The sequence below is a fragment of the Heliconius melpomene genome, chromosome 18 (genome assembly GCF_056956725.1).
Source record: "Heliconius melpomene rosina isolate 202511_hmr_F chromosome 18, ASM5695672v1, whole genome shotgun sequence".
In the NCBI taxonomy this organism is placed as follows: Eukaryota; Metazoa; Arthropoda; class Insecta; order Lepidoptera; family Nymphalidae; genus Heliconius; species Heliconius melpomene.
In genome coordinates, this window is record NC_140406.1 from 10,424,204 (window position 1) to 10,447,262 (window position 23,059).

Genomic DNA, 23,059 nt, shown 5'->3' on the forward strand with positions numbered 1-23,059 from the left:
TGTGCGCATACACCTAACACGGGTAAGTACTATTAGGGAATATGGATCTTGGGGGATGGTTACTTTGGCAATTATTACGTAACTAAGGTGCAAAAGACAAAAGACAGCGGGAATCCGCTGGATTCAGAGGGCGCAGGACCGGACGGAGTGGCGAGAATTAGGGGAGGCCTATGTCCAACAGTGGACGTTGAAAGGCTGATGGATGGATGGATGGATGGATGGAAGGTGCAAAAACTAGTACCTAACTTTTGTTAAAGTATAAAGCTCATTTTAAATTAATTTTCGGAAATCATATTAGAAATGACATTGTCTATTGCCAGACACTTAGCATGGTTATAACTCATGGCCAAACACTCCCCAATTTTATTAGCTATAAGCGCCTATGAATATATTAAAAGCAAAAAATATTTTTTACACTTTATCATTAGATTAGTAATTTATTAGAGTTTAAAGGTGTCTGAAAAAGGGTCTTAAGTCCTGCAATGGCTGCTCCATTGGAGAATGGACTCAAACTGCCGAAGATAGGAATAGATGGAGAAATCTTGCTATCTCGCTTATAATTGGAAATGACAGCTTATGACCACCACCACTTCTAGTCAAGCTGCTAACATTTGTGATCAGATATTTAGGACTGCAAAATAAATGATAATAATTTTGTTGAGGACTAATTAATAGCTATGTACACAAAAAGTTTCATAAATATCCTTCCAGTTCTTGTGCCAAAATGCAAATAGCAGATGACGACAACATACAGAAGCCAAAAATGTATATTTTCCATTTTTAGATGTTATTTTTTAGTATAAATTTAATAACATTCAGGATTTGCCCCCTTAGTTACGGAACCCTAAAAAATATACCTACTTAATTTCATGTGTAAATACACCTTAACGTAAAGTAATAATAAAATCAAAACAAAAATACTAATCAGACATAAAAATAATAAAAAGGATGTGATATGAGATAAGATATTTTTAATGGTTAAGGATAAAGGTACAAAAAATAAAACAAGTTTTATAATACGACGCCAATTAACATGTAAAACAAGATAACAAGCATGGACGTCACAATAACATGGAGAATTGTCAACAAAATCATATTATCCACAGAAGAGAAGAAGATAGAAGAGTCCACAATTCTTCAAGAGCGAGGGATTGCAAATCCACATAGAGGCATTAGTGTTAGCTGGTTAAGTCACTTCGGTGTCGTCCAACGCTTGGTGCTTTTTCTATTATCCATAGTAAATAGCGTCGAACAGGTTTGAGATATACCTTATCCTGTTCACTTCTATACACTCTTGCAAAACTGAATTAACTTCTTAAGATCTTAGATATTGCAGTATTATTCAAAAATATTCACTATGTGTAATATATTATGTATTTTAACGTAAAATATATAACCAGGAGCACAGGCAATGTCACCGCCATCGCGATTCTCGCCTCCCGCCAGCCGCAACCACTTTCCTTCTCCATATTTAGGATTTCTTCTTTTTATGTTTCCTGCTTTTTATAGGTTAATATAAAGGTCGTTAAACGGTTTAAATGTGTGGAAAAGATTGTAGTTGTACGGACGACGTTGCGACACGTCTTACTAGCCGGAAGGCTTACACGGTTGTGTTGGTACTTGGTGATCTCGTAAGAATGGTGAAGTGATAACCCCTTGCCCCTCACCTCATTCTCAATCGTCTATTTCGCCTATACTGCGCCTTTGGAGGCTCGTGAAGGAACATATTTGTACGCGGCACGCCCTGTTAAATATGAACCGGCGAAGTCGTATTACTCGACAAATACTTTATGAAGTATATGAACACTGGCACGAGTCTGCTCTATTTCCCCGATCTAATATCCTGAACAGCTGAACTTATTTCTTCACTCTTTCAGTGACCGTTTTCAAATTGAAAAATATTTAAATATGAGCCGCAAATATCTCTATATAAAATTGTATCACAATCGGATCAGCGGTTTTGCCCTTATTGATTACAAACAGACATACTTTCGAGTTTATAATATAAGTATAGATTATATGCTTTTATATTGTAAATGCTATTGCCGACACTGTTTAAAATAAGGCTAGATTGGCAGTTTTTCAACTTATTAGACAATCAGAAACATAATATTAAAATAAAATTTAAAAAAATTAAAAATTTTATAAAATATAATTAATCTATTGAAAATTCTAAACGCTGTAAAGTTATGATAAGTAATACGTCAATGTCGTTAACGTCCCAGAGCTCTTACACCTGCGCGTGCGACGCCAGTATCAGGTGTGCCGTGTGATATGGCGGCAGCAACCGCCCGCAAACTTGCTCGTGCTTTCTCTTACCATCTAATATGTTAAGTTCGTGTATGAGTGCAGTTTTCTATTAAAATATTAAGTAAATCAACATTAAAAAGTGTACATTGATATAGAAAAAATAAAATAATGCTATAAAATATAATATTTAACTTAAGGAAAACGATGCAGAAAATAATCAAACAAGATCGATGATACCAAATCAATTTACACATTAAAACGAGTAAATCAATTATAAAAATATGGCACGTGATCAAATGGAGAGTTCTAAGAACAGTGATATTATAATAAATAATGTAGAGAACAGAAGAAGCGTAGACTCTTCAAGAGCGAAGGCCCTGAAGGACTCGAACGAGGCACTAGAGCTGGCCCTCGGAGAGTTGGGTCATTTTGGTCTCTATCAGCGCTACGCACTGTTCTTGCTATGCATCCCGAACCTTTTCGCCGCTATGTACTCCCTGAACTACGTGTTCGTTGCTGATCTAGTGCCATTTCGGTAATCTTTGTTAATTAAAATGTTCAATTTATTATGATCAATACATAGAAAACTTAAGGCTGATTCGATTTTTTTATCTCTGCAAAAAGACGTTAGTGCTTTGTAACGAAATTTAATATAATTATATTGTAATTAATTAATGTAAGTCTAAAGAGATTTACAACCAAAATTTTTGTTGATAGTCATATCCCACCATTATTTTATCATTAGTAAATATCAACAGTAATTAAGATTTCGTTTATTGATATTCGTAATTAAGAATGTGATGTTTTTTAATTCAATGATAGGTAAAAACATGAAAAAGAAGGCTCAAGTAGTTAATTAATATAACTTATAATAAGAAACACCTACGTGTACCCCTATCAGCATTTATGTTATGCTAAGTAATTATGATTTTTTTGACAAAATAAATAATACAAAAGTATTCCTTTCAATTTAACGACTTAATTTCTAATAAGACAAGTATATAAAATGGCAAGCAAAGAAAAGTAGTGGAAAAGTACTATAAAAAAATTTAAATACGAAAGCAAATGATTTTTAGATAAGAATATTTCTATTGAAGTATTAAAAAAATAAGACTGTTAAAACACTCTTATGCTTGCAATAAGTATCAAATAGATAAAACTCTTCTGTTCCTGACAGAATGACTTACAGACAACACCGCACAGATGCAACTACTGGGAGCACTAATAAGGATTTCTCGAAATGGCCAAGGAAACGGGAATGGGTCATAATCAGAAAAAGTGTACATTTTGTGTCTTTTCTTGTCCCGCTACTTTGAATGCGTTTTAAAAATACAATTTTAAAGATAATTTAAATATTTTGCCATTTAAGATAAATTTACTTATTAACTTAAAGATTTTTGTAATAGTTTAAATGTATTAAGGCTAATAATAGTATTTTTTGTTAGTTGCAAAAAACCTTTCAAAATGCTTCCATACAATTTTTCGTGTCCCATTCACCACTTTACTTTTTAGAAATGGATTTGTTACGAATATTTATGGTTTTATTTGATTTCAGATATATTTATATTACTTTGCTTTATGCATAATATTAAATAGAACTACTTTTATTGATACATTATTTAATAAATAATATATATGAATTAAGTAAATTTGTCCCAAAATATTGTCTTTTTGTTACTCAGGGCTAGTAACGTACAATTAAAATATGAACGCAATTATTTTGAATGGTATTTAATATTAGTTTTTATTGTGGCACCCTTATTCTAAAAGTCAATGCTGTCGTAGCTACAACCAGTAGTGTACTCGCAGCAGTTGAGGGGTTCAAATGTTTTAGAGTGAATGCGTGAAATTACATCTCAGGGTTATAAACGGCTTTTATTTTGGTAAGTATTCTATAATTTCGTTTTCTTGTTTATGTTATTTGCTTCTTTTTATAAAATCTCAAAAAAGAACTTCAGTGCTTGCACATGCAACACGTGGCTTATAAGCAAATATTTAAAAAGGTTAGAATTTCTCAGACGTTATTCTCAATTTTGTTATATTTCGTTACGTAACGAAACTGAGAAAATATGAAACCTAGTTCATAATTACGTTACCATCGGAAGATATGTATATAAAAAAAATTGATGGCATATGAAAAAAATAATTACTTATGATAAAATAATGGCATATGATAAAAATAATTACTATAATTACTTTTGATAACGTAAAGTAACTAAAAATAATGTTTTTTAAGTTTTTTGCCTGTTTGCTTGTTTGTCTAATGTGTTTGTGCACGCTTATCTCAGAAACGGCTTAACCGATTTAGTTAAAAACATTTTTTTATTTTTCCTGAAATTAGTTGTGATTTTGTAATTACTATTTTTTTCTCTGGAGATAGTGAATTAATAAATATGTAGCTCAAGCGGGTGAGGCTTTTATTTAAAAACAAATACGTTCTGTACTAGCGTTGTTAAAGATCTAAACAATAAACATGAAATATTATTAAATACTTATTGATAAATATTTTTTTATTTCCAGTAAGCGTCGTGGCTCCTATGTCAAATGCTGAAACACATAAAATATATAGAGAACGTCTTAAACAGACCAATCCTATTAAATATGAAGATATGCGGAATAAACACTTACAAAGAATTAAACTTAATTCCAGTGATAACAACTCAAATTTTGATATATTTTAAAGTGGATTTAATTTTATCATTAACTTTGTGATCTTTAGAAATATAAGTATATTACGTTACGAACTAGCATTATTATGTTGTTAATATTGTCACTTTGTTGTTTTCTTACATTTATAATCTGTTAAATCAACGATTGAATCTTTAAAATTATAATCTGTGTCTCATTAAATAAAAAAAAACAATAGTTTTATTCATATAATATTCTTAGTTTGTTGTGTATAATGCCTTATGACATCAGTTTCGTAACAAACATTATCAGTGTTGTTACTTATCAGTTACGTTACGAATTCGAAAATGTCCACTTTTCTGATTATGACCCGAATACCTTACTAAATATGCTGATTATAATTAATTATTATATTATACGATGCGCAACGAATAACAACGAGACTCGAGAAAAAAATTATAGAATTTTTTTTTTATTGTGACAACTTTCCTTTAAATTGTTCACAAATATTCGTATATTCAACTTTCAGCTGTGATTCTATCAAAGGTATTCTTCTGTAAACACAAATTGCAACTATTTTCCCATTAGTTCTTATTCCATACAGTTTTCTTCTTCTTTCTTCTTCTTCTTGTAGAATCTTCTTCTCCACACAATTTTATAGACTTGTGATCCTTATACAAAATGTTTTTCAAGTAATAAAATAATATTGATATCTAACATAATATTTTTCCTATCTGAAACATATTAATTCTTTAATTTCCGGCTTTGGTTACACATTTACTGTTGTTTACACGAATGTGTACAATTGTACATTATATCTACATGTAGATAAGTAGGTTCTTCGCACCACATGGCATTGTTAGCTTGTAACGCGTGAATAATTACAATTCGTAGCACGACTATTTAAATGTTCTGAAAAACCTTGAGATACTTTGTGTATAATACGCACTGTATTAAAATACAATTCGTTAATTATACTATCAAATAAGCATATACCTATTTTTATCGTACGAAATTAAGAGGCCAGCCGTGATTGGTAGGGTTTGATCACCACTCGATTAAACTATTATTTAATGTTTTCATTTTTTCGTTCTAGTGTAAAGGCAAAGCGCGACGTTGAGTTATGTCACTCAACACACAATTTTTTTTTATTACTAATATTCTGGATTCGAACCCATAAGTACTCTATTCTATTAATACTCTGTGTTAATGTGTAATGTATTCCTTCTAGCTGTACGGTGCCTGAATGTGAACAAAATGGAAATTTCTTTGAAAATTCTACTATATCGGATCTTCTCCCTGAAGATCAATGTCGTCGCTTCACGCCGCTCGCCCCTGACCAGCTGAGCTGCGCACGAGAAGACTATCATAGGAACAATACTATCCCATGCGATGCCTTTGTGTACGAAAACATGGGCACTATATATGCAGAGGTAAATAAAAAAAATTCACGCTGCATCTCAGTCGCATATAGGAACCCAGTAGCAAGAGTTCTCCGTTTCTCATTTTCCATCTAATTATTTGAGACGTTGCTTGTCGAGTGGTGAATCCCAAAGCCACGATTTGTCTTGTTACCAGAGCGAGGAAATAAAAAGAATTGATGCCCTCGAGTGGGAATGGAATCCACTACTGCCACTGTGCCACAACGGCCTCAAAGTATGCCGTAGGTACCTGTAGAGATAGTTCAGAAATAATTTCATATATTTTACAACTGCTACATTAAAATTTTAAATCATAATACATATATAGGCATAGATACCTCAAATATTGCAGACAAAGCGAACCCGTAAGATAATATTTTATCTTCATAAATTTATATACATACTGTATTTATATGTTGGGGTTATTCAGAGATAATTTAAAGATACGAAGATCTATCTTTTCCCATAATTCAATTACTTCAATAACTTTCTAGAAATTATTTATTTTACTAATTTTATGTTCATATTAAGTCCTTAAAAGAACGAATGTTACAATTCATGCACAACTTCTTAATCATGGTTTTTTTTATTAACAATGCGACGGTTGTGGCTTGGATTCCCGCTCGAGGGAATTAATTATTTAATATTTTCATTCCTTTACTCTGACAAAATTATATAATTTTCTAGTTCGACATGGCCTGCAAGGAATGGCAGCGCACGCTGGTGGGCACAGTGCGAAACGCGGCGTTGCCCGTCGCTCTCATTCTTACGGGATTTGTTTCAGATGGGTAATATTATTTGAATGATTTTGGTGCCCCAATTGACAAACAAACTGTTGAGTTTCTTGCCGGCTCTTCTCAACAGAACTGCCTTCCGAACCGGTGGTAGCTTTTTGTTCATATGTTCATTCGACGATTCAAAAGTGCTTATAATAAGTTTATTTGAATAAAGAATATTTTGAATTTGAATTTGAAATCAGTAAAACGAAAAACGCAATGTTTGACACTAGCTTTTACATCTCATAAAAAAATCAACAACTTTTTTGCTATTATAATAGGATTCATCTAAATATGTAAATATAAAGTATTTTAAGTTAATATTCAAATTTTAATTTTATATGGATTAAAAAGTATCCCTCTACATAGGTGGGGCCGACGCACAGCATTCTGCATATTCGCAGCGTTCGCGGGAGCGCTGGGCATCGTGAAGTCTTTCGCGCACAACTATCAACTGTACCTTGCCATGGAGTTCTTTGAAGCTGCTTTGGGATACGGCTTCAATAGCGCTGCATATGTCATGAGTAGGCTGTGTTCTTATCTTTTGTCTCGTAAAGTGAAAGTAATCAGGTACCACACATACCTAAGCAGTTTTGGGCAGTTAGGACACGTTGGACTAGATGCTATGATCTGCTCATATTCCAGTCGGATAATAGTTTGGCATTTATCTAACGAAATGATTCAAATAATCCCACATTTATGGCTAATGTTATAAATCCTGATAAATAATGCAGATATGCGTATTAAAAATCATATGCATAATATAGAAAACTGTTGGTTTTAGTGGTAGAGCTGGCGCGTCCTTCGCTCCGAGCAGCCTTTGCCTGCGCGACTGGCGTGGCCTACGGCTTGGGCGGCGTGCTGTTCGCCTTCATCGCCAGTCGCGTCCAGTATTGGCGGGATCTACTACGAGTTATACACGCGCCTGCCCTGCTCCTGCCTCTGTACTGGCTGCTGCTTGACGAGAGTATGCGCTGGTTGCACGCTACCAAACGAAAGGAACTTGCGGTTATTACAATTCGAAAAGTTGCTCGGTGGAATAAGGTAAATATTATTAAGCAGAGAAAACTTAATTACATTGATAATTAACCTAATTCTGGTACCATCACGTTATGTCACGAGCCCAATAATTTATGTAAAACACAGTCTTCGAAGTCCGATAATTCTATATAAAGAAATAACAAATACTGACAAACAAGATCAAATAAAAAGTATTATTACGCCTTGAAGATTTTCTGAACTTTTACAATTGTTCACTTGGGAAGAAAATAATAAAATGTATGAAAATTCATGGAATAAAATCTGCATAGCCATCTGTAACTTAAGGACGACTCGTCGACCGTACTGTAAATAATTGCTTTATTAATCATATTGAATGTTCCAGGTTACTTTAGATGAGGACATATTAAAAGTTGTCGAAGAGAAAGATGACGGAGATGGGGAAGGAGAAGTAAAATCAAAGGACAATCCTTGGCTAAATTTGGTCAAATCTCGCGTATTAATGCTCAGATTTCTGATGTGCTCCTGGTGCTGGATATCAACTTCCTTTGTATACTACGGGCTTACTATCAACTCTGTTTTGCTCTCGGGTGATAAATATACAAATTTTGCGCTAAATATGGCGATGGAGATAGTCGCTTCTTTGCTCATCATGATGGCTCTGGAGCGGTTTGGCCGCAAGAAGAGTATCTTCGTAGCTTTCTTAATCTGCGGCGTTGCTTGTGTCACGCCTTACTTTATATGTAAGTTATTTACTACATTTTTCTTGTTCAAAGCAGCAGAATGTTTAAGCATCCATTTACTATAATAATATATTGTTTTTATGTCAGCTCATTCCGGGGCAGGCCTCGGTCTTTTCTTCGTGGGCAAGCTGGCAATATCATTCGCATTCAACTCTTTGTACGTGTACACGGCGGAACTGTTCCCCACCAGCTCGCGGTCGTCGGCGCTGGCAGCGGTGTCGCTGGTCGGCCGCATCGGGTCCATACTGGCACCGCAAACACCTCTACTTGTATGTAATTTTATAAAAAAATAAAATTACTATAGAAGCAATATTATAGTCAACACATAAATTTGATAAGTTTTAAATTCGCCATAAAAAAAACTTTTTCTTTCTTCAAATTAATCCTTTTCAAAGGATGAAAAATATTGAATAGAATTTTAAATATTAAAAGCATGAAATAGAGTAGAGTAGTAGTCCGAAAGTTATCATATTATAGTGCTATTTTTGTATTCTCAACGCTGTAAAGCTCTATCATCTATTTCCAATATTCTCAGAGTATCTACATACAAGCACTGCTGTATGGTGCGTGTTCAGCAACGGCGGCACTGCTCGTGCTGTGCGTGCCGGAGACGCGCCGTGCGCCGCTACCCCAGCACGTCGCCGCTGCGGAACGCATACGGCCACCAGAGCCGGAGTTAAACACCGCACCTGGGACTACACGGTTATAACATATTGACTCTACTTGAGTAGAGGTGCAGAAGTCTGATACGATGTACATAGATAGGCTAAGGTTTTTGTTAATATTGGTTAAGATTAAATTTTTAGCAAATAAATATTTTTTTTTTTGTAAATTGAAGTTAATATTAAATAGACATTTTTCATTTCAATGTAAATATTGATGATGAAAAATAAATTATTATATTGATTGAAAGTTTTTACAGTACGTAATTATTAATATATACTTTATAGTAACAAATATGCATTTTTCCTTGCCGAACATTACGTGTATGGTTTTTTAGGATTCCGTACTTGAAAATGAAAAGATGGAACCACGCTCTTTGTTGTCCGTCGGTCGGTCTGTCACACCAGTTATGTCAAGATCGCGTGAATCTATTCAAATATCTAACTCTACTGTCTTATAGCATTCAGAAGTTACGAATAGGTATATAATTATATATATGCATCATTTATACTTTAAAATTTTATTTGTAGTTCATTTCATACAGAAAGAGTGCATAGGTACGCCCGTTAAGTTTCTCAACTTTTATAACTTGTACTTCCCGTAAACCTAAAATTCTGAAATTAGTCCGGAATTATTGGAGGTGCATTGCACTTGATAGCTTTTTTTAAATATTCACGCTATATCCCGCAGGGTGGGCAAAGGGAAACTTGTGTTTAAACTCCCTATAATTAATATGCGTGTAATGGAATGTTTGTTTACGGAACTATATTTAAATGATAACATTCTGTCTCAAAGTCCCCGTAGCTCGTCAGTCGTCCGTAGTTGTGTAATACCATATGACATATCTTTTATTAGATAAAAATAATCTCGTGCTATTTTAAGATTATCTCGACAAACACTGATTGTGGTCTCGCTTGTGAGAGATGAGTTTGCAAAGAGTATAAGTTATTAAATTATTCTCACCTCATTAGAAATACATCAATTAGTTTTAATAAATGATGTCTGTGGTCTTATGGACTAACGTTATCGTTATAAGTAGGCTTGTTTTACACAAACAATAATTTTCAATCATTTTTAAATCTTGATAAAGAGTTAAGCTTCAACACAATTCGATAAATACCGAATTATAAAAAAGAAACCAATTTTGTTTCATTTAACCCAGTCAAGCTGGGATAGAGTCCCGCAGGGGACACCTTTGCCACCGTTTTGCAATTTTTGAGGGACAGAGTACCCCCTACTTACCCGTTGTCGCTATAAAAGCCAGCTGGGCTAACAGCATTGAGTTCGAAACCTTGAAAAAAATGTTCGAAAAAAATGTGTCATCCACCAAAATAGCGGATCTCTAATATTTTGCTTATTTAGTATTTACGAACCTACATTACAAAGGAAGAGAGGCGTGGAACGTCATTGATAAGAATTTTTATAACAGAAATAAAATGACCGTAGCTACCGTAAAATGGTGACATTAACATTCCGATGATTTCATTGGAATGTGAATCAATCGATCGCGACTTGCGAGTTGCGGTTAGGAAATAAGAAAACAACATGAATTAACCCTGTTCCGTTCTATTTATTAATAACTTAATACTATTCGTTGATAGGAAGACATATTTTTAGGTGTTTTTTTTATTTTCCAATTTTTATTATAAATTGTATACTTTTGGTCGCATCTTGATGTTCTTTTCAATACAATTACTTTATGACGCCATTATCTTATCAGTACATTATTTTTATGGAATTATAAAAATATTCATGTAATAAAATCGGCTTCACGCTGTGTCACGCTGTGTGCTGTGTACGGGATGGAGTGTCACTCCGTTCCCCACTATCCGCCGAATTCTAAAGACATTGCGAGTTGAGTGGCGAAACTTAACGCCGCAATATAATGTAGGTAATAAATTTACAGATAAAAAATATATATTCTTTATATATAGAACATTTCTTATTTAACTTTTGATTTTCTAATGATTAAAAGTATACATACATTTCATAATAAAATGTTTTTTTATGTTTGCTATTGATTGATCATTTTCTTTAAATTTTTATAAGAAATGTAAACGTGTTTTTTTTTTGGTATCCCTATATTTTTTTATATTCAGGAGACAATGGAAATATTTTACAATCAATTTAGATAACACATTCTGATAACAGTAACGACATGTGATAAGACAAGCGCTCCACGGATTACATGTGTTGTTTGCAGAATGCAATAGATACTTCTACATATTAAACTTTTACTTTGTAGAAAAATATAAAATATCTTTTAATATAACTACCCACTAACTTCTTTATACCTGATAATTTTAGCTAATAGTATCTTAACAAAATTTGTATAAAAAAATTATTTAACTATATATACATGTATTTATCAATTACATATTTCTATGGTATAAAATTACTATAATTTATATATTATATACCAGTACAGTACAACAGTGCTCTAACTCGGGTTCTCAGTCTTCTAGACGCAATGCTCGGCTCCTTATATTAACTATGTAACTAGTACTACAGTCATATAATATTTGAATTTATTTGAGCTAGCAGATATTAGTATCGACTATTGATTGAATATATCTTAAAGTAACGACATTATATATACATTATTTTTTTCAGTTCTTGGAAGACATAAGTTGGTGATGTTCTATATTATTCTTCTTATTCCCCCTGTACAAGGCTCGTCGTGTATCACGCGGGGTCGGTGGCGCGAGGGACGGGGGCCGCAGGGGTCGTGAGGGGTTGTAGCTCACGGGCGACGGGCGCGGGGTCGGGGGGCCGCAGTCTGGAGTACACGAGGCGCAACGCCACCAGCGCCGCGAGCGTGAGCGCCGCCGTCGACGCGAACGTGGCGTCGGGGCCGCGCCGCGCGTACACTGCTGCAACGAACACTGGGCCGAGCGCGCGCGACGCACAGCCCGCGCCCGTCAGCACGCCCATCCAGACGCCTTGCGGCCGCGGACCCAGGACCTTCGAGAACAACGTTTGTATGAGCGTGACGCCCAGCGGGTACCCCACCGACACACACGCATAGCCCGCTATGAATTGCGAGCGCCACAGCGCGCGTGACGTTGCACACCATGGCTGCGCGTGCTGTGGACACCCGCCTCCTGCCTCCTCCTGCCCCTCTCCCGCCAGAGGGGGGGCTTGAGGGCCCCACGGGATGCATAATATAGACGCCATAGCTGTGAGGAGGAACCCACCCCATAGTAGCAGCGCTCTGAAACACAATTGTTTAACGATTAGACAACACTACCTAAATGTTTATTTGATACTCTAGTATTATGATTTAATACGTGCAGACAAAACCAAAGAACAAAAGTCCCATCTAGATTACTACAAATAAGGTATTCTGATTTACATGGTTTAAGTTGGGGTCCTACACCCCCTATAATTATTTCTATACTCTACATTTAGTGGGCTTCATGTTCATACCTATTGTAATCAACGCTAAAAAGTAAAAATAAAAGAATACAATCAGTTCTCATACCTCTCCTCAAAAATTTTGGTCAGCGGTGTAATAAGCGCGAAAACAACACAAGCTACGAGCGCGCCGGCACTCATAAGCGCACCCATGTACTCCAGCGCCTGCTCCTTGGTCCACGCGAACTGGTCCATGGTAAGGGAGGTGGCGAGTGTTTCCAGTAGCACGAAGTTGAACACCAACACGAAGAACGCTGCCACCAGCGTCCAGCTGCTGATGTAGTCAGGCTTAATCGCTTTTAGAGCTTCTTTTTCTGAAATATCAAAATGATTATGATTAATTCCTACTATATTATACTAACTTAACTTTTATATATATATCTTTATATAAAGTAATAGGATATATCAACGATATGAATAATAACTACCTGTCTCTTTGCCGTGAGCCAACATAGCTTCTCTCGCAGCGATCTTCCTCTCTTTAAAACAGAAGGGCAAGAACAGTATAAAGTTTATAAGTCCTAACACTGCATTGATCCACCCTGCAGCTGTGTACATGTCCAGTCGTACTGGCTGTATGTACTCCCCCAGGGGCGGGTAGGGCTGGCCGGGGCCGAGCGGCGCGGCGGCAGCCTGCAGCGCGGGGCCCACCACGAAGCCTAGCACCTGCGCCAGCGAAGCGCCCGCCACCGCGCGAGTCCTCTCGCCCTCACGCGTAGCCGCTGACAGATACGAACGCGCTACCGCTACATTTGCTGGAATGATTATAAGGGAACATTAAAATATACGTTGTTATGGTTTATTACATCTGTTTGCGGATGTTAGGTACTAAATTAATTATAGTTAAAAGATCTACACGATCGGCAATATGTTGACCAAGTTATTTTAAACATTTACTATTTTTTTTAAATCAACAAGTACCAGAACTGCACATACATACATACTAACTATAATTTTAATTATAAATAGTTATATATAATAGCAGGTCTTTAGAGATACAAGTATAATTTGTATCATTTCTACTAATACAAGTGTTGTTTTAGAGAGAATTATCATTTAATTTATATAATTACTAGCGACCCCCTCCGCGGCTTCGCCCGCTTGAACTGCATGATTATTCATTTAATAAACAGAATAGTGCATCAATATTGTAATGACATTTTCACAATATTTTTTTCACTGCTCATACAACTTCAAACGTAACGCATCGTTGCCTCTCAGTACAAGATACAAGGTTAAAAATAATATCCCACCATTAGTCACTTACGATGGTTATTATACAAGTTAGCCGTCACTTTAATAAATAAATACAACCGGTCAAGAGCGAATCGGACGAGCATTTGAAGGGTTTCGTAGCAGCAAAAAAATATATGATATCACATTTTTAACATTTTTAAACTACCTATAAAGTAATTTCTTTCCTAAGTGTTAAAATTATTTTATACGGATTCAGCTATACGGATTCGCGATTATCCGGACTATCACCGCGATAATTATTTTACACAACCTACTACTTACACTAAAAACTAAAAATATATATATATACGTAAATATTACACATGTATTTACGTACATATATCGTACCATTGCTGAAAAATGTTAATAATTTCTTAATAGACGTTGATTTTCGTTGATATGTACTAGCTGCTTTTAATAAACATAATATAATAATTTTGTTCTATACTTATATGCACAAAATCGGCTTTTCTACATACATTCGATTATCCGGATTTTCGATTATCCGATTGACTAACGATAACAATTAGTCCGGTTAATCGTGATTCTACTGTACATCTCTATAATACTAATCTATACTAATATATTTTATTTGTTTGTTTAAACGCTAAGATCTCTGGATCTACTAGTCCGATTTACTCTGTTTTTGTTTTATATGAAAGCTGCATTCTTCAGAAGTGCTATAGGCTATATAACATTACATTAAACATATAAACTAATATATTTTAAAGTATTTTCTAATTTGACATGCAATTTATTCTGCCATGTTAATAACAACCGTCGCGTCGCTAGGCAACCGTTACCGCGACATTTTGATATTCATCCTTATGAAAATAAACATTATAGTCACTTTTAGCATTTTATCTAGATTGAAATTATAGTTTACTGTATAACATTCTAATAAATAATTAAGGAGATGTCACTGATTCGAAATGACCTAGCCTTCGGGCGGCACAGTATGAGTATGACCGACGCGAAAATATTCTTATAGTTCAAGCAGGCGTAGCCGCGTCCGGGTCCACTAGACAGTACCTTATATGATTATTATTAATAGCATATAAAAAGCTATTTAATATTTATTTATTATCTTGTGTAATGGTTTTTAGCACAATATTATAATTAAAAAAGAATAAAAAATAATAATGACAATAAGCCTTTTTTATTATAATAATTAAATTATCATTGTTTTAAATTAAAATATACTTTAATTATCATAACAATTTTTATATATTGTTATATAACATCTTCTATCTATCTTTATAATTTAATAAACTCTACTTTCTCTCTTTTTTCATTTCAATTTTCTTTTGTGTGGACATAGCCACAGAAGGGACAAGCAAATAACTCCACTCAGTCCTAATGTTTTCTATGGGATAGATATAATAATGAAAATAAAATGCGACAAAGACGTTGTGACAGAACAAAACAAAAGCCGGTATACTCGTATAATAATAATTAACTAGTCATATATTGGAATACAACAATCGAAGTAAACGAGGTCAAAGCATTTGTTTAATCTCATTAACAAATCTATACTTTACAATAAAATATATAAGAATAATTAAATATTGAATTATTTAATGACGTAATAGAATTAAAATAATAATTTTTAAAAATTTTGACTGTTTGTCGTTACTTTTGTTCACGCTAATCTAAGAATCGCCTAAGCCGATTTAATTGCAGTTTTCACTATGTATTATAGCAAGCTTCCCTTAACATTGAGCGTGATTTGAAGTTATTTCCATATGAAATATATATAAACATGAACACACTGTACTGATGATAAAAAAACAAACATTATACTGAGAACAACATATGTTTGTTTTTTATGTCAAACAAAAAACAATATGTGAGTGTATCTATAAATATAGACCTGTTACTGTACTGCGCTGTCGCAGTTCAACGTCGATCTTTAATATTTTTTTATTATTGATATTTAATTTTACTAAAGTCTGAGGAAGTAATTCGAGGTTCCAAAAAGAAAAAGGAGTCAGAGGAAGTAATTGGAGATTCCAAAAAGAAAATGGAGTGTGGTTCGTACGGCTAAGTTCCCCCTCCCTCTACGACAAGGATACGTTCTATATGAATATCTTCAATACTACACAATTATTTAATTTATTTAATACTCTACTATACATATTTTACTTACAGCCAGTAGCCATGCAACTAAGTAATAGTTGTTTACATAAATCAGCAGTTATTAATATTTATTCATTTGTTTCTTTACATCTCAGAGCTCAGCTAACAAGAGACTGTATTGTATTAGTTAGCGAAAATCATTAATAGAATATTTCACTTAATAATTGTTACTGAGTTTTTTCATCAACATATAAATAAATATTAATTACGACCTTATATTATAATGGTTTTTTATCTTCACGCATATTGCCTACCAACCGTAACTATGGCGTCAATTGAATTTATGTAAAACAAGTATGTGGATGATGAACAAGAATGGACAACTAAAATAGCATGTGTGCATTAAGTAAGGATTTATGAACGTTTTTACAAAAATAAGATTTTTCTTTTTATATTCGAAATTCGTAAAGATATAAATAGTATGGCAACAGTTAAACGTTGCGGATGACATCTAAGTAGTTAAAAATTTATAATAAAATATAATACCTGAACTAATTCCAACTAGCGCTCTAGCAGCCAGCATCCAGTAATGCGCGTGAGGACGCGTGAGGTGAAGGTGGGCGTAGAGCGTGGACGCGAACACGAAGAGAGCCAGTGTGGCCAGCATGGGGGAGCGCGCACTGCCGGCGCGGTTGGCCCACAGCCCCAGCAATGGGGACGCGGCCAGCTGGCCCAGCGGACTGGCTCCCACGGCCAGCCCCAGCGCCTCTTTGCTTGTACCTGGCTGCAGCTGGAACAGATCACGAGAGTAATATTGTACAGAACTCTTACTATATGATAGAGTTCTTAATATATTCATTTCCTCGCTTAAGAAACCAGTTAAACAGCAGCGTTGAGTTCCACACGTCTCAAAATTCAGCGGAAAGTGGTAAACAAAGTGTTTTAACACTAGGTTTCCAGGCAGTAGGCAAGATACAGCAAAAACGCTTTGACATATAATTTAAAAATAGAATTACATTTTTCATATATCATCCATACCTATATTATAAATTCGAAAGTAACTCTGTCTGTCTGTCTGTCTGACTGTCTGTCTTTTACGCAATCAGGGCCAAACCGCTAATTTAATTGTGATAAAATACTCATATAGAGATACTTGAGGGTCCCGGGATGAACATAGGATACTTTTTTTTTCTCATATTTGTAATATTTTCGATATATACCAATAAATTAAAATAATTAATTTGACAAGGAATTTATTCCGCCATGTTAATAACAATCGTCGCTACGCGTTGCTAAGCAACGGCTTGCAAAGTTTGCTGTTTTAAGAAAACGTCACCCAAAGTGAGTTTGCTTAATGCAAACATGGCGCGCGCCGATATAGATTTGTAGACATTAACAAAAATTAGATGATTTCTATAATTTGATATTCATCCTTATGAAAATAAATATAAGAGTCACTTTTAGCATTTCATCTAGATGGAAATTATAGTTTACTGTGTAACATTCTAATAAATAATTAGGAGATGTCACTGATTCGAAATGACCTAGCCTACGAGTGGTATAGTATGACCGACGCGAACGGGCAGATGACTTTGATGGTTTTGCAAATTTTTATATATTTTCGAATTACTGTTAATTTTTATGTAATTATTTGCTGCTTATAATTAATTTATCTCAGTTCGGTTATCTATACCGATGTTATACACTTAAAATATCGTAATTTTAATCATTTGAGATTTTATTTAATATTGTTCGCAAAAATTATTAATGATTTAATATAGAAAAATGTTTAGTACGCGCGCACGGCAAACTTTAGGTACTTTTTCTAATTTAAGAATTTCCTTTAGTTACTTTTACTTCTTTTGTTTGTTCATTTCGGTTACTCAGATATTTTTTCTAATAATAAATCTCCACTTATTATTATTTTTTAATTTATTTTAATTATTTAGGTTTATATTTTCGCGGGCGTAGCTGCGTCCGGGCCCACTAGTACTAATATAATTTTTACATGGTTTCATTAATATTATAGATACATTAAGCAGTAGGCAATACTAATTCCTAGTATCGAATAATGTAGGACAAATTTAGCAATTACTAACAATGTATTAAGAAATAGGAATGCTTATTAGATTGTAATGCTACATTAGTAGTCAATAACACATCTTCGACGTAGAGTAAACATCTAAGTATAGCACGACGCGGTTCGTGACAGTTTTAGTTCACTGATATCGTATAATTCAAGAAAAATATGTATGGTTGCGAAACATAAACGGAAACGTAGCGACTATTTTTAAAAGCAATTTCCCAATCTACGGGTCTTTGTAGCGACGACCGATGACTGACCATTGTGACATATATTGGAACTTCCTAACATGGACATGACTGTTCTTATATATAAATTTGAAAAGTAATTAGAAGTAAAATAGTACATACTCTAACTAAGTAATTTCGCGTTTCGTTAGTCAATCGTTAATCATTCTTTGATAATAATTTTGTAGCTAATAGCTAATTGTTTAGAAATATATGTTCTTAGTAACTATTAAGTATAATAATTAATTAATTAATAATTTATTAAATAAATTAAGGCCAGTCGTTACAAAGTGTGAATAAATGCGACGGTTTGTGGGTTCGATTTCCACTCGAAGAAATAAAATATTGCATATTAATATGCTTACCGCAGGGTAAGCATTGCGTGCAAACAGCAGTGTTTGCGGGATATACTGTGAAGATGAAAAAATAAAAAAATATAAATACAGAGTGATATATATAGAGAGTATATTAATATAGATGAATCATTTTTAATGCAATTGTGCGTATTTGATAAGTAAGCCATATTGAACAGTAGGGTTGGCACGTCGCCACGCCGCGCGGCCACAATCCACACTTTGTCACTTGGCTATCGCTCACCGGAACTAGGGATCTTCGTACGCGGACCTCATACGAGTCATTCATTACATCAATCAAAAACGTGTCAGTCACACTGTTACATACATACATTTTTAAAAATATCGTATTATATATGGAAGAACTAATTTTACAATTTCAAACTCAAAGTAATATTATGTTTAAATGAAATATTAGTTTTTTTCATTTATTCATGTATCACACAAGAAAGAAAGTACAGAAAGTACTTATGACAACAGAAATAATGTGTACAATAGATAATTTATCTCTAATAGAGATCTCTACCAGAAACCTTTGAATGTAGGAGATGTTAAAAGAAATTATTCGGGTACGGTATTTTAATATTGTTAATAATAATAATAAACCTACATACAAATATATATAATCATTCTTACAAATGACGGCTCTTTAACTAGGTGTTTCTTAACTTTTAAAGACAAAGACAACACATTTAAGTTACGATAACATTTGTATTGTTATCGCAACGTAGATGTGAAACTATAGGCTTAATATTAATCTTATCTTATATTTAATAAACAGAGTTAATAACTCTGTTTATTTATAATATAAATCAACAACACTACGCATATATATAAGAAATTATTTAAATGTTACTGACAGCTTTTCTATTATGATTAGGTAGGTAAGGTAATTGTGCTCAAAATGGCATACTATGATAAGATGACACATTACGATATTGATGAAACTATTAGAGCTAAGTGCGATCTTGTGACGTTTTAGAGAGTGTCTGTAGATGCAGCTAGTGCTTAAATGCACTATGGCTGAAAGTGAATGCAGATGGGCGAATAATTCATGTTTTCGTTATTTTCAATTGCAACAAATTTTTCTTTCGCTTTTGCTTGATGGTGAAAAGACATGTAAGATAAAGATTTCCTATTTGAACTAATTATAAATGTAAAATAGGATTATTATATGACACAACTAACGCTAAAAGCGCATCCTAACCTATAAACTTTTGTCACAACGGTTAAAATTAAATTCATATATCTATTCGGTAAGATGACATACAAAACGTGAGTATAAGATGGCATACTATCTTACCCTTATAAACAGAATCAATGTATTGTTTTTGCTTTACGTACAAAATGCCTGGCAATTACAAACGAATATATATTGGTCACAAGACATGGATAAGGCTGCTAGAGCAAAGGCATTCAATAGCCGCAAGTGACGAAGCTTATTTCCCTTTTGGAAAAGGAAGTGACTGATAACGGAATCCAACCTCATAAAATTTGTAACATGTATGAATCTGGCCTTAATTAATACTGTTTAAAAGCCCCCCAGCAAAGAAGAAACTATTTATTTGTGAACTATGCTCGACAAATAATGATGGCATTTTTATGCCACATACTAAGTATGTCATTTTACCCTGTAGATATGTCGTCTTACACTGGTCGACCTAAATGCGATTTTTGTTTGTTTTTATGATGTTTGAAAGATGATTGTTCTGAAACTAAAATAATTTCGTTGATTATGAAATATATAATAGTATATGCAATATGCTGTTCTCAAATCACTTTATTTATTTGAAATATTTGTCTTCAAATAAAAAGTATGTCATCTTAGCACAATTCCCCTACACCATATTCCGTATTATAAGGCAATATGTTAATTAACTTTGTATTGATTATTCTCGTATATATTTTTATTATATTATTCAACATATTCCGTAAATAATACGCAGGGTAGAGACCATAAACAAATATATTATCGATGATAGAGTTCCAGGTTTCGGCGGAAAGTGGGGAACGGAAGTTACTTAATGGGAATGGAATATTTTAACACAAGGTTCCCTCTGCCTACCCTAGCTTCAAGCTAGCTTGAAGTTAAATAAAAAATAATAATAATAATTTAGAATATATTATATATTTAATAGAATATGTTAAAGCTACATAGAAAGCGTGTACCTACTAGTTTATAAGTACAACCTAGGTATCAACTAATAGGCAGGTTAATCTGTAATGCATGAGATATTAATTTGATAGCAGATACGTTACTGTTCTTGTTACTTGTTACTTGACACTGTTAGATTATAATATGATACAATTTATATTTAGCATTTTGTAAAGGCTTATGTTTTATTTGTATTTACTCTCATAGTATATAACATCTAGGAATTAAATAGTCATAATGTACGTATATACATTGTTATACTATTTAAATGTGTAAAAAAAGAAATACACGAATATATTTTTAATTATTCATGTATTATTTTACTCTAGTAATTTAAATTCGTGTATTTTTGTTGGGGAATATTTTTTTTGGATTCATTTTCATGAATGACTTACCTAATGAAATTCTTCACCAAATTAGGCATTGGTTCAAATATTACAATAAATTTGCAATAAAAAAATCAAATCAGCTTCACGCCGTTTCCCGCACATAGCAGGGTAGGCAGAGGGAACCTAGTGTTGAGACAATATATGTAAATTTTTATTCAAATAAGAACCTACTTCTTAGTACTTATAATATCTCGTACTTCTAGTATTTGACTTTTTTCCCTCTAAAAATAACACTATTCCTAGTTCAATACTGAAAATACGATAAAAAATAAAATGTATTTTAAAAGAAAGTTAAAGATATGTTTTAAAAACTTCACATTTATATTGTTTGTATGCGTAGTTTACTGACCTCGGTAATTCATAAATTTTAATCTTTTGTTTGTTATATTCTGTGGAAGTATTTATTTGAATAAATATTAATCATTTAAAAAAGTACGTAAATAACACTTACATCATGTAAGTTTTATTTATTTACATGCATTACAGTATCTAGAGATATTTTCTGATGGACCTTGGAATAGATATGTTCGTGTAAACGACGTTTTTTTTTTATTTTTCAGGACAAATTTTTGTTAGGAAAATCTCTGGGGTCTTTTACGTGACAGTTTTTTTACAAAGTGACAATATGATGAGAATTAGAAAGTAGGTAATAAATCCGGTCTCTATAACAATTTAATTCAAATCGATTTTTATTTTTTAAGCTTTTATATATTTCGACAATGACTTCAGTTATTACCTTAATGAACCGCTTTAGCTAAAATTTACTAGAGTAGGTACATTTAGGATAATTCACTACCTACCACTCGTGTATACAGTCTGATGCATCAATATAATTTTATTTTTTGTGTTAATAACATCAATATCATTATCGCTAGTATTTTCACATTAGAAGCGATACGCCGTCTTATCATTTATACAATATATCATTAAGAACTCATAACATGTACCTATTACGGAAACAAACAATACGGTCACTGTGGGCTCATATCTACCATGATGACAAGCGGACAGCTAAAGAGAAGTTAAGCTAAGACTTAGCTCCTGTTTGTAGTTTAGGTGTTGTTCTTTTGTGTTGTCATATTTACCTTATCGAGGTAGGGCCATACGCCGGTGAGCACGATACTAAACCCAAGCGACATCTGGAACATGGTGAAGTAGATGACGTACACGCTGCGCCAGCGCTCCCGCCGCTCGCGCGCAGTCTCCAACCCGTCCTCGGCCTCCGCGGGACGCTCTCGCCGCCCCACCAGACCCTTCAACCACTCCATTGTGCTCTATGGTCCTTCACACCGCACGTCAGCTGTTCTTATCTTTTATCACTACACGAGTATATCGCAGCATTCCTGAGCACAATAGGAACAAAAGAAAACTCCACAGTGTTGCGCGTCCAGCCGATGCGTGCGGTGTAAACAAAGAGCTGTGCTGTGTATGCTGCAGGCGGCTCGGCACGCGTCGTGCTCGCCCTGCGCCTCTCACGCCGAGACTAGTATTGGAGAGCTCGTTCGTTGGCATCGTTCCCCTCTCTACTGACTGAGTTGAGTGACGACGTAAACGTAACTGCAGGCCACTGGCTCACCGCTCACCTCACGAGCGTTGCATACTAATATATTGTTATCGCCAAATATTAAGTTACAAATGCC

The 23,059-nt window shown here is 34.1% G+C and overlaps 2 protein-coding genes across 2 annotated transcripts; one reads left to right on the top strand and one right to left on the bottom strand.

Annotated features, from left to right (window-relative positions):
* The first annotated feature begins 2,252 nt into the window (after positions 1-2,252).
* LOC146529538 (organic cation transporter protein-like) lies at positions 2,253-11,501 on the top strand. Its single transcript, XM_085202449.1, has 8 exons — positions 2,253-2,785; positions 6,110-6,311; positions 6,987-7,087; positions 7,445-7,599; positions 7,860-8,119; positions 8,460-8,817; positions 8,905-9,086; positions 9,353-11,501. The coding sequence occupies exons 1-8, from the start codon at positions 2,532-2,534 to the stop codon at positions 9,524-9,526; spliced, it is 1,686 nt and encodes a 561-aa protein (XP_085058575.1). The 5' UTR covers positions 2,253-2,531; the 3' UTR covers positions 9,527-11,501.
* On the bottom strand, positions 11,031-22,961 carry Cln7 (CLN7/MFS domain-containing 8). Its single transcript, XM_085202450.1, has 5 exons — positions 22,505-22,961; positions 16,759-17,002; positions 13,326-13,652; positions 12,965-13,211; positions 11,031-12,694 (listed from the first exon to the last, which is right to left on the bottom strand). The coding sequence occupies exons 1-5, from the start codon at positions 22,685-22,687 to the stop codon at positions 12,166-12,168; spliced, it is 1,530 nt and encodes a 509-aa protein (XP_085058576.1). The 5' UTR covers positions 22,688-22,961; the 3' UTR covers positions 11,031-12,165.
* Between the last annotated feature and the right edge of the window lie 98 nt (positions 22,962-23,059).

Excerpts from the sequence above, each read along its gene's own strand:
- LOC146529538 (XM_085202449.1), top strand. The coding sequence starts at position 2,532 with ATGGCACGTGATCAAATGGAGAGTTCTAAGAACAGTGATATTATAATA. Across the intron at positions 2,786-6,109 it reads GCTGATCTAGTGCCATTTCG|CTGTACGGTGCCTGAATGTG; the intron begins GTAATCTTTGTT and ends TATTCCTTCTAG. Across the intron at positions 8,120-8,459 it reads AAGTTGCTCGGTGGAATAAG|GTTACTTTAGATGAGGACAT; the intron begins GTAAATATTATT and ends TGAATGTTCCAG.
- Cln7 (XM_085202450.1), bottom strand. The coding sequence starts at position 22,687 with ATGGAGTGGTTGAAGGGTCTGGTGGGGCGGCGAGAGCGTCCCGCGGAG. Across the intron at positions 17,003-22,504 it reads TATGGCCCTACCTCGATAAG|CTGCAGCCAGGTACAAGCAA; the intron begins GTAAATATGACA and ends GATCTGTTCCAG. Across the intron at positions 13,653-16,758 it reads GCTAGTTGGAATTAGTTCAG|CAAATGTAGCGGTAGCGCGT; the intron begins GTATTATATTTT and ends TAATCATTCCAG.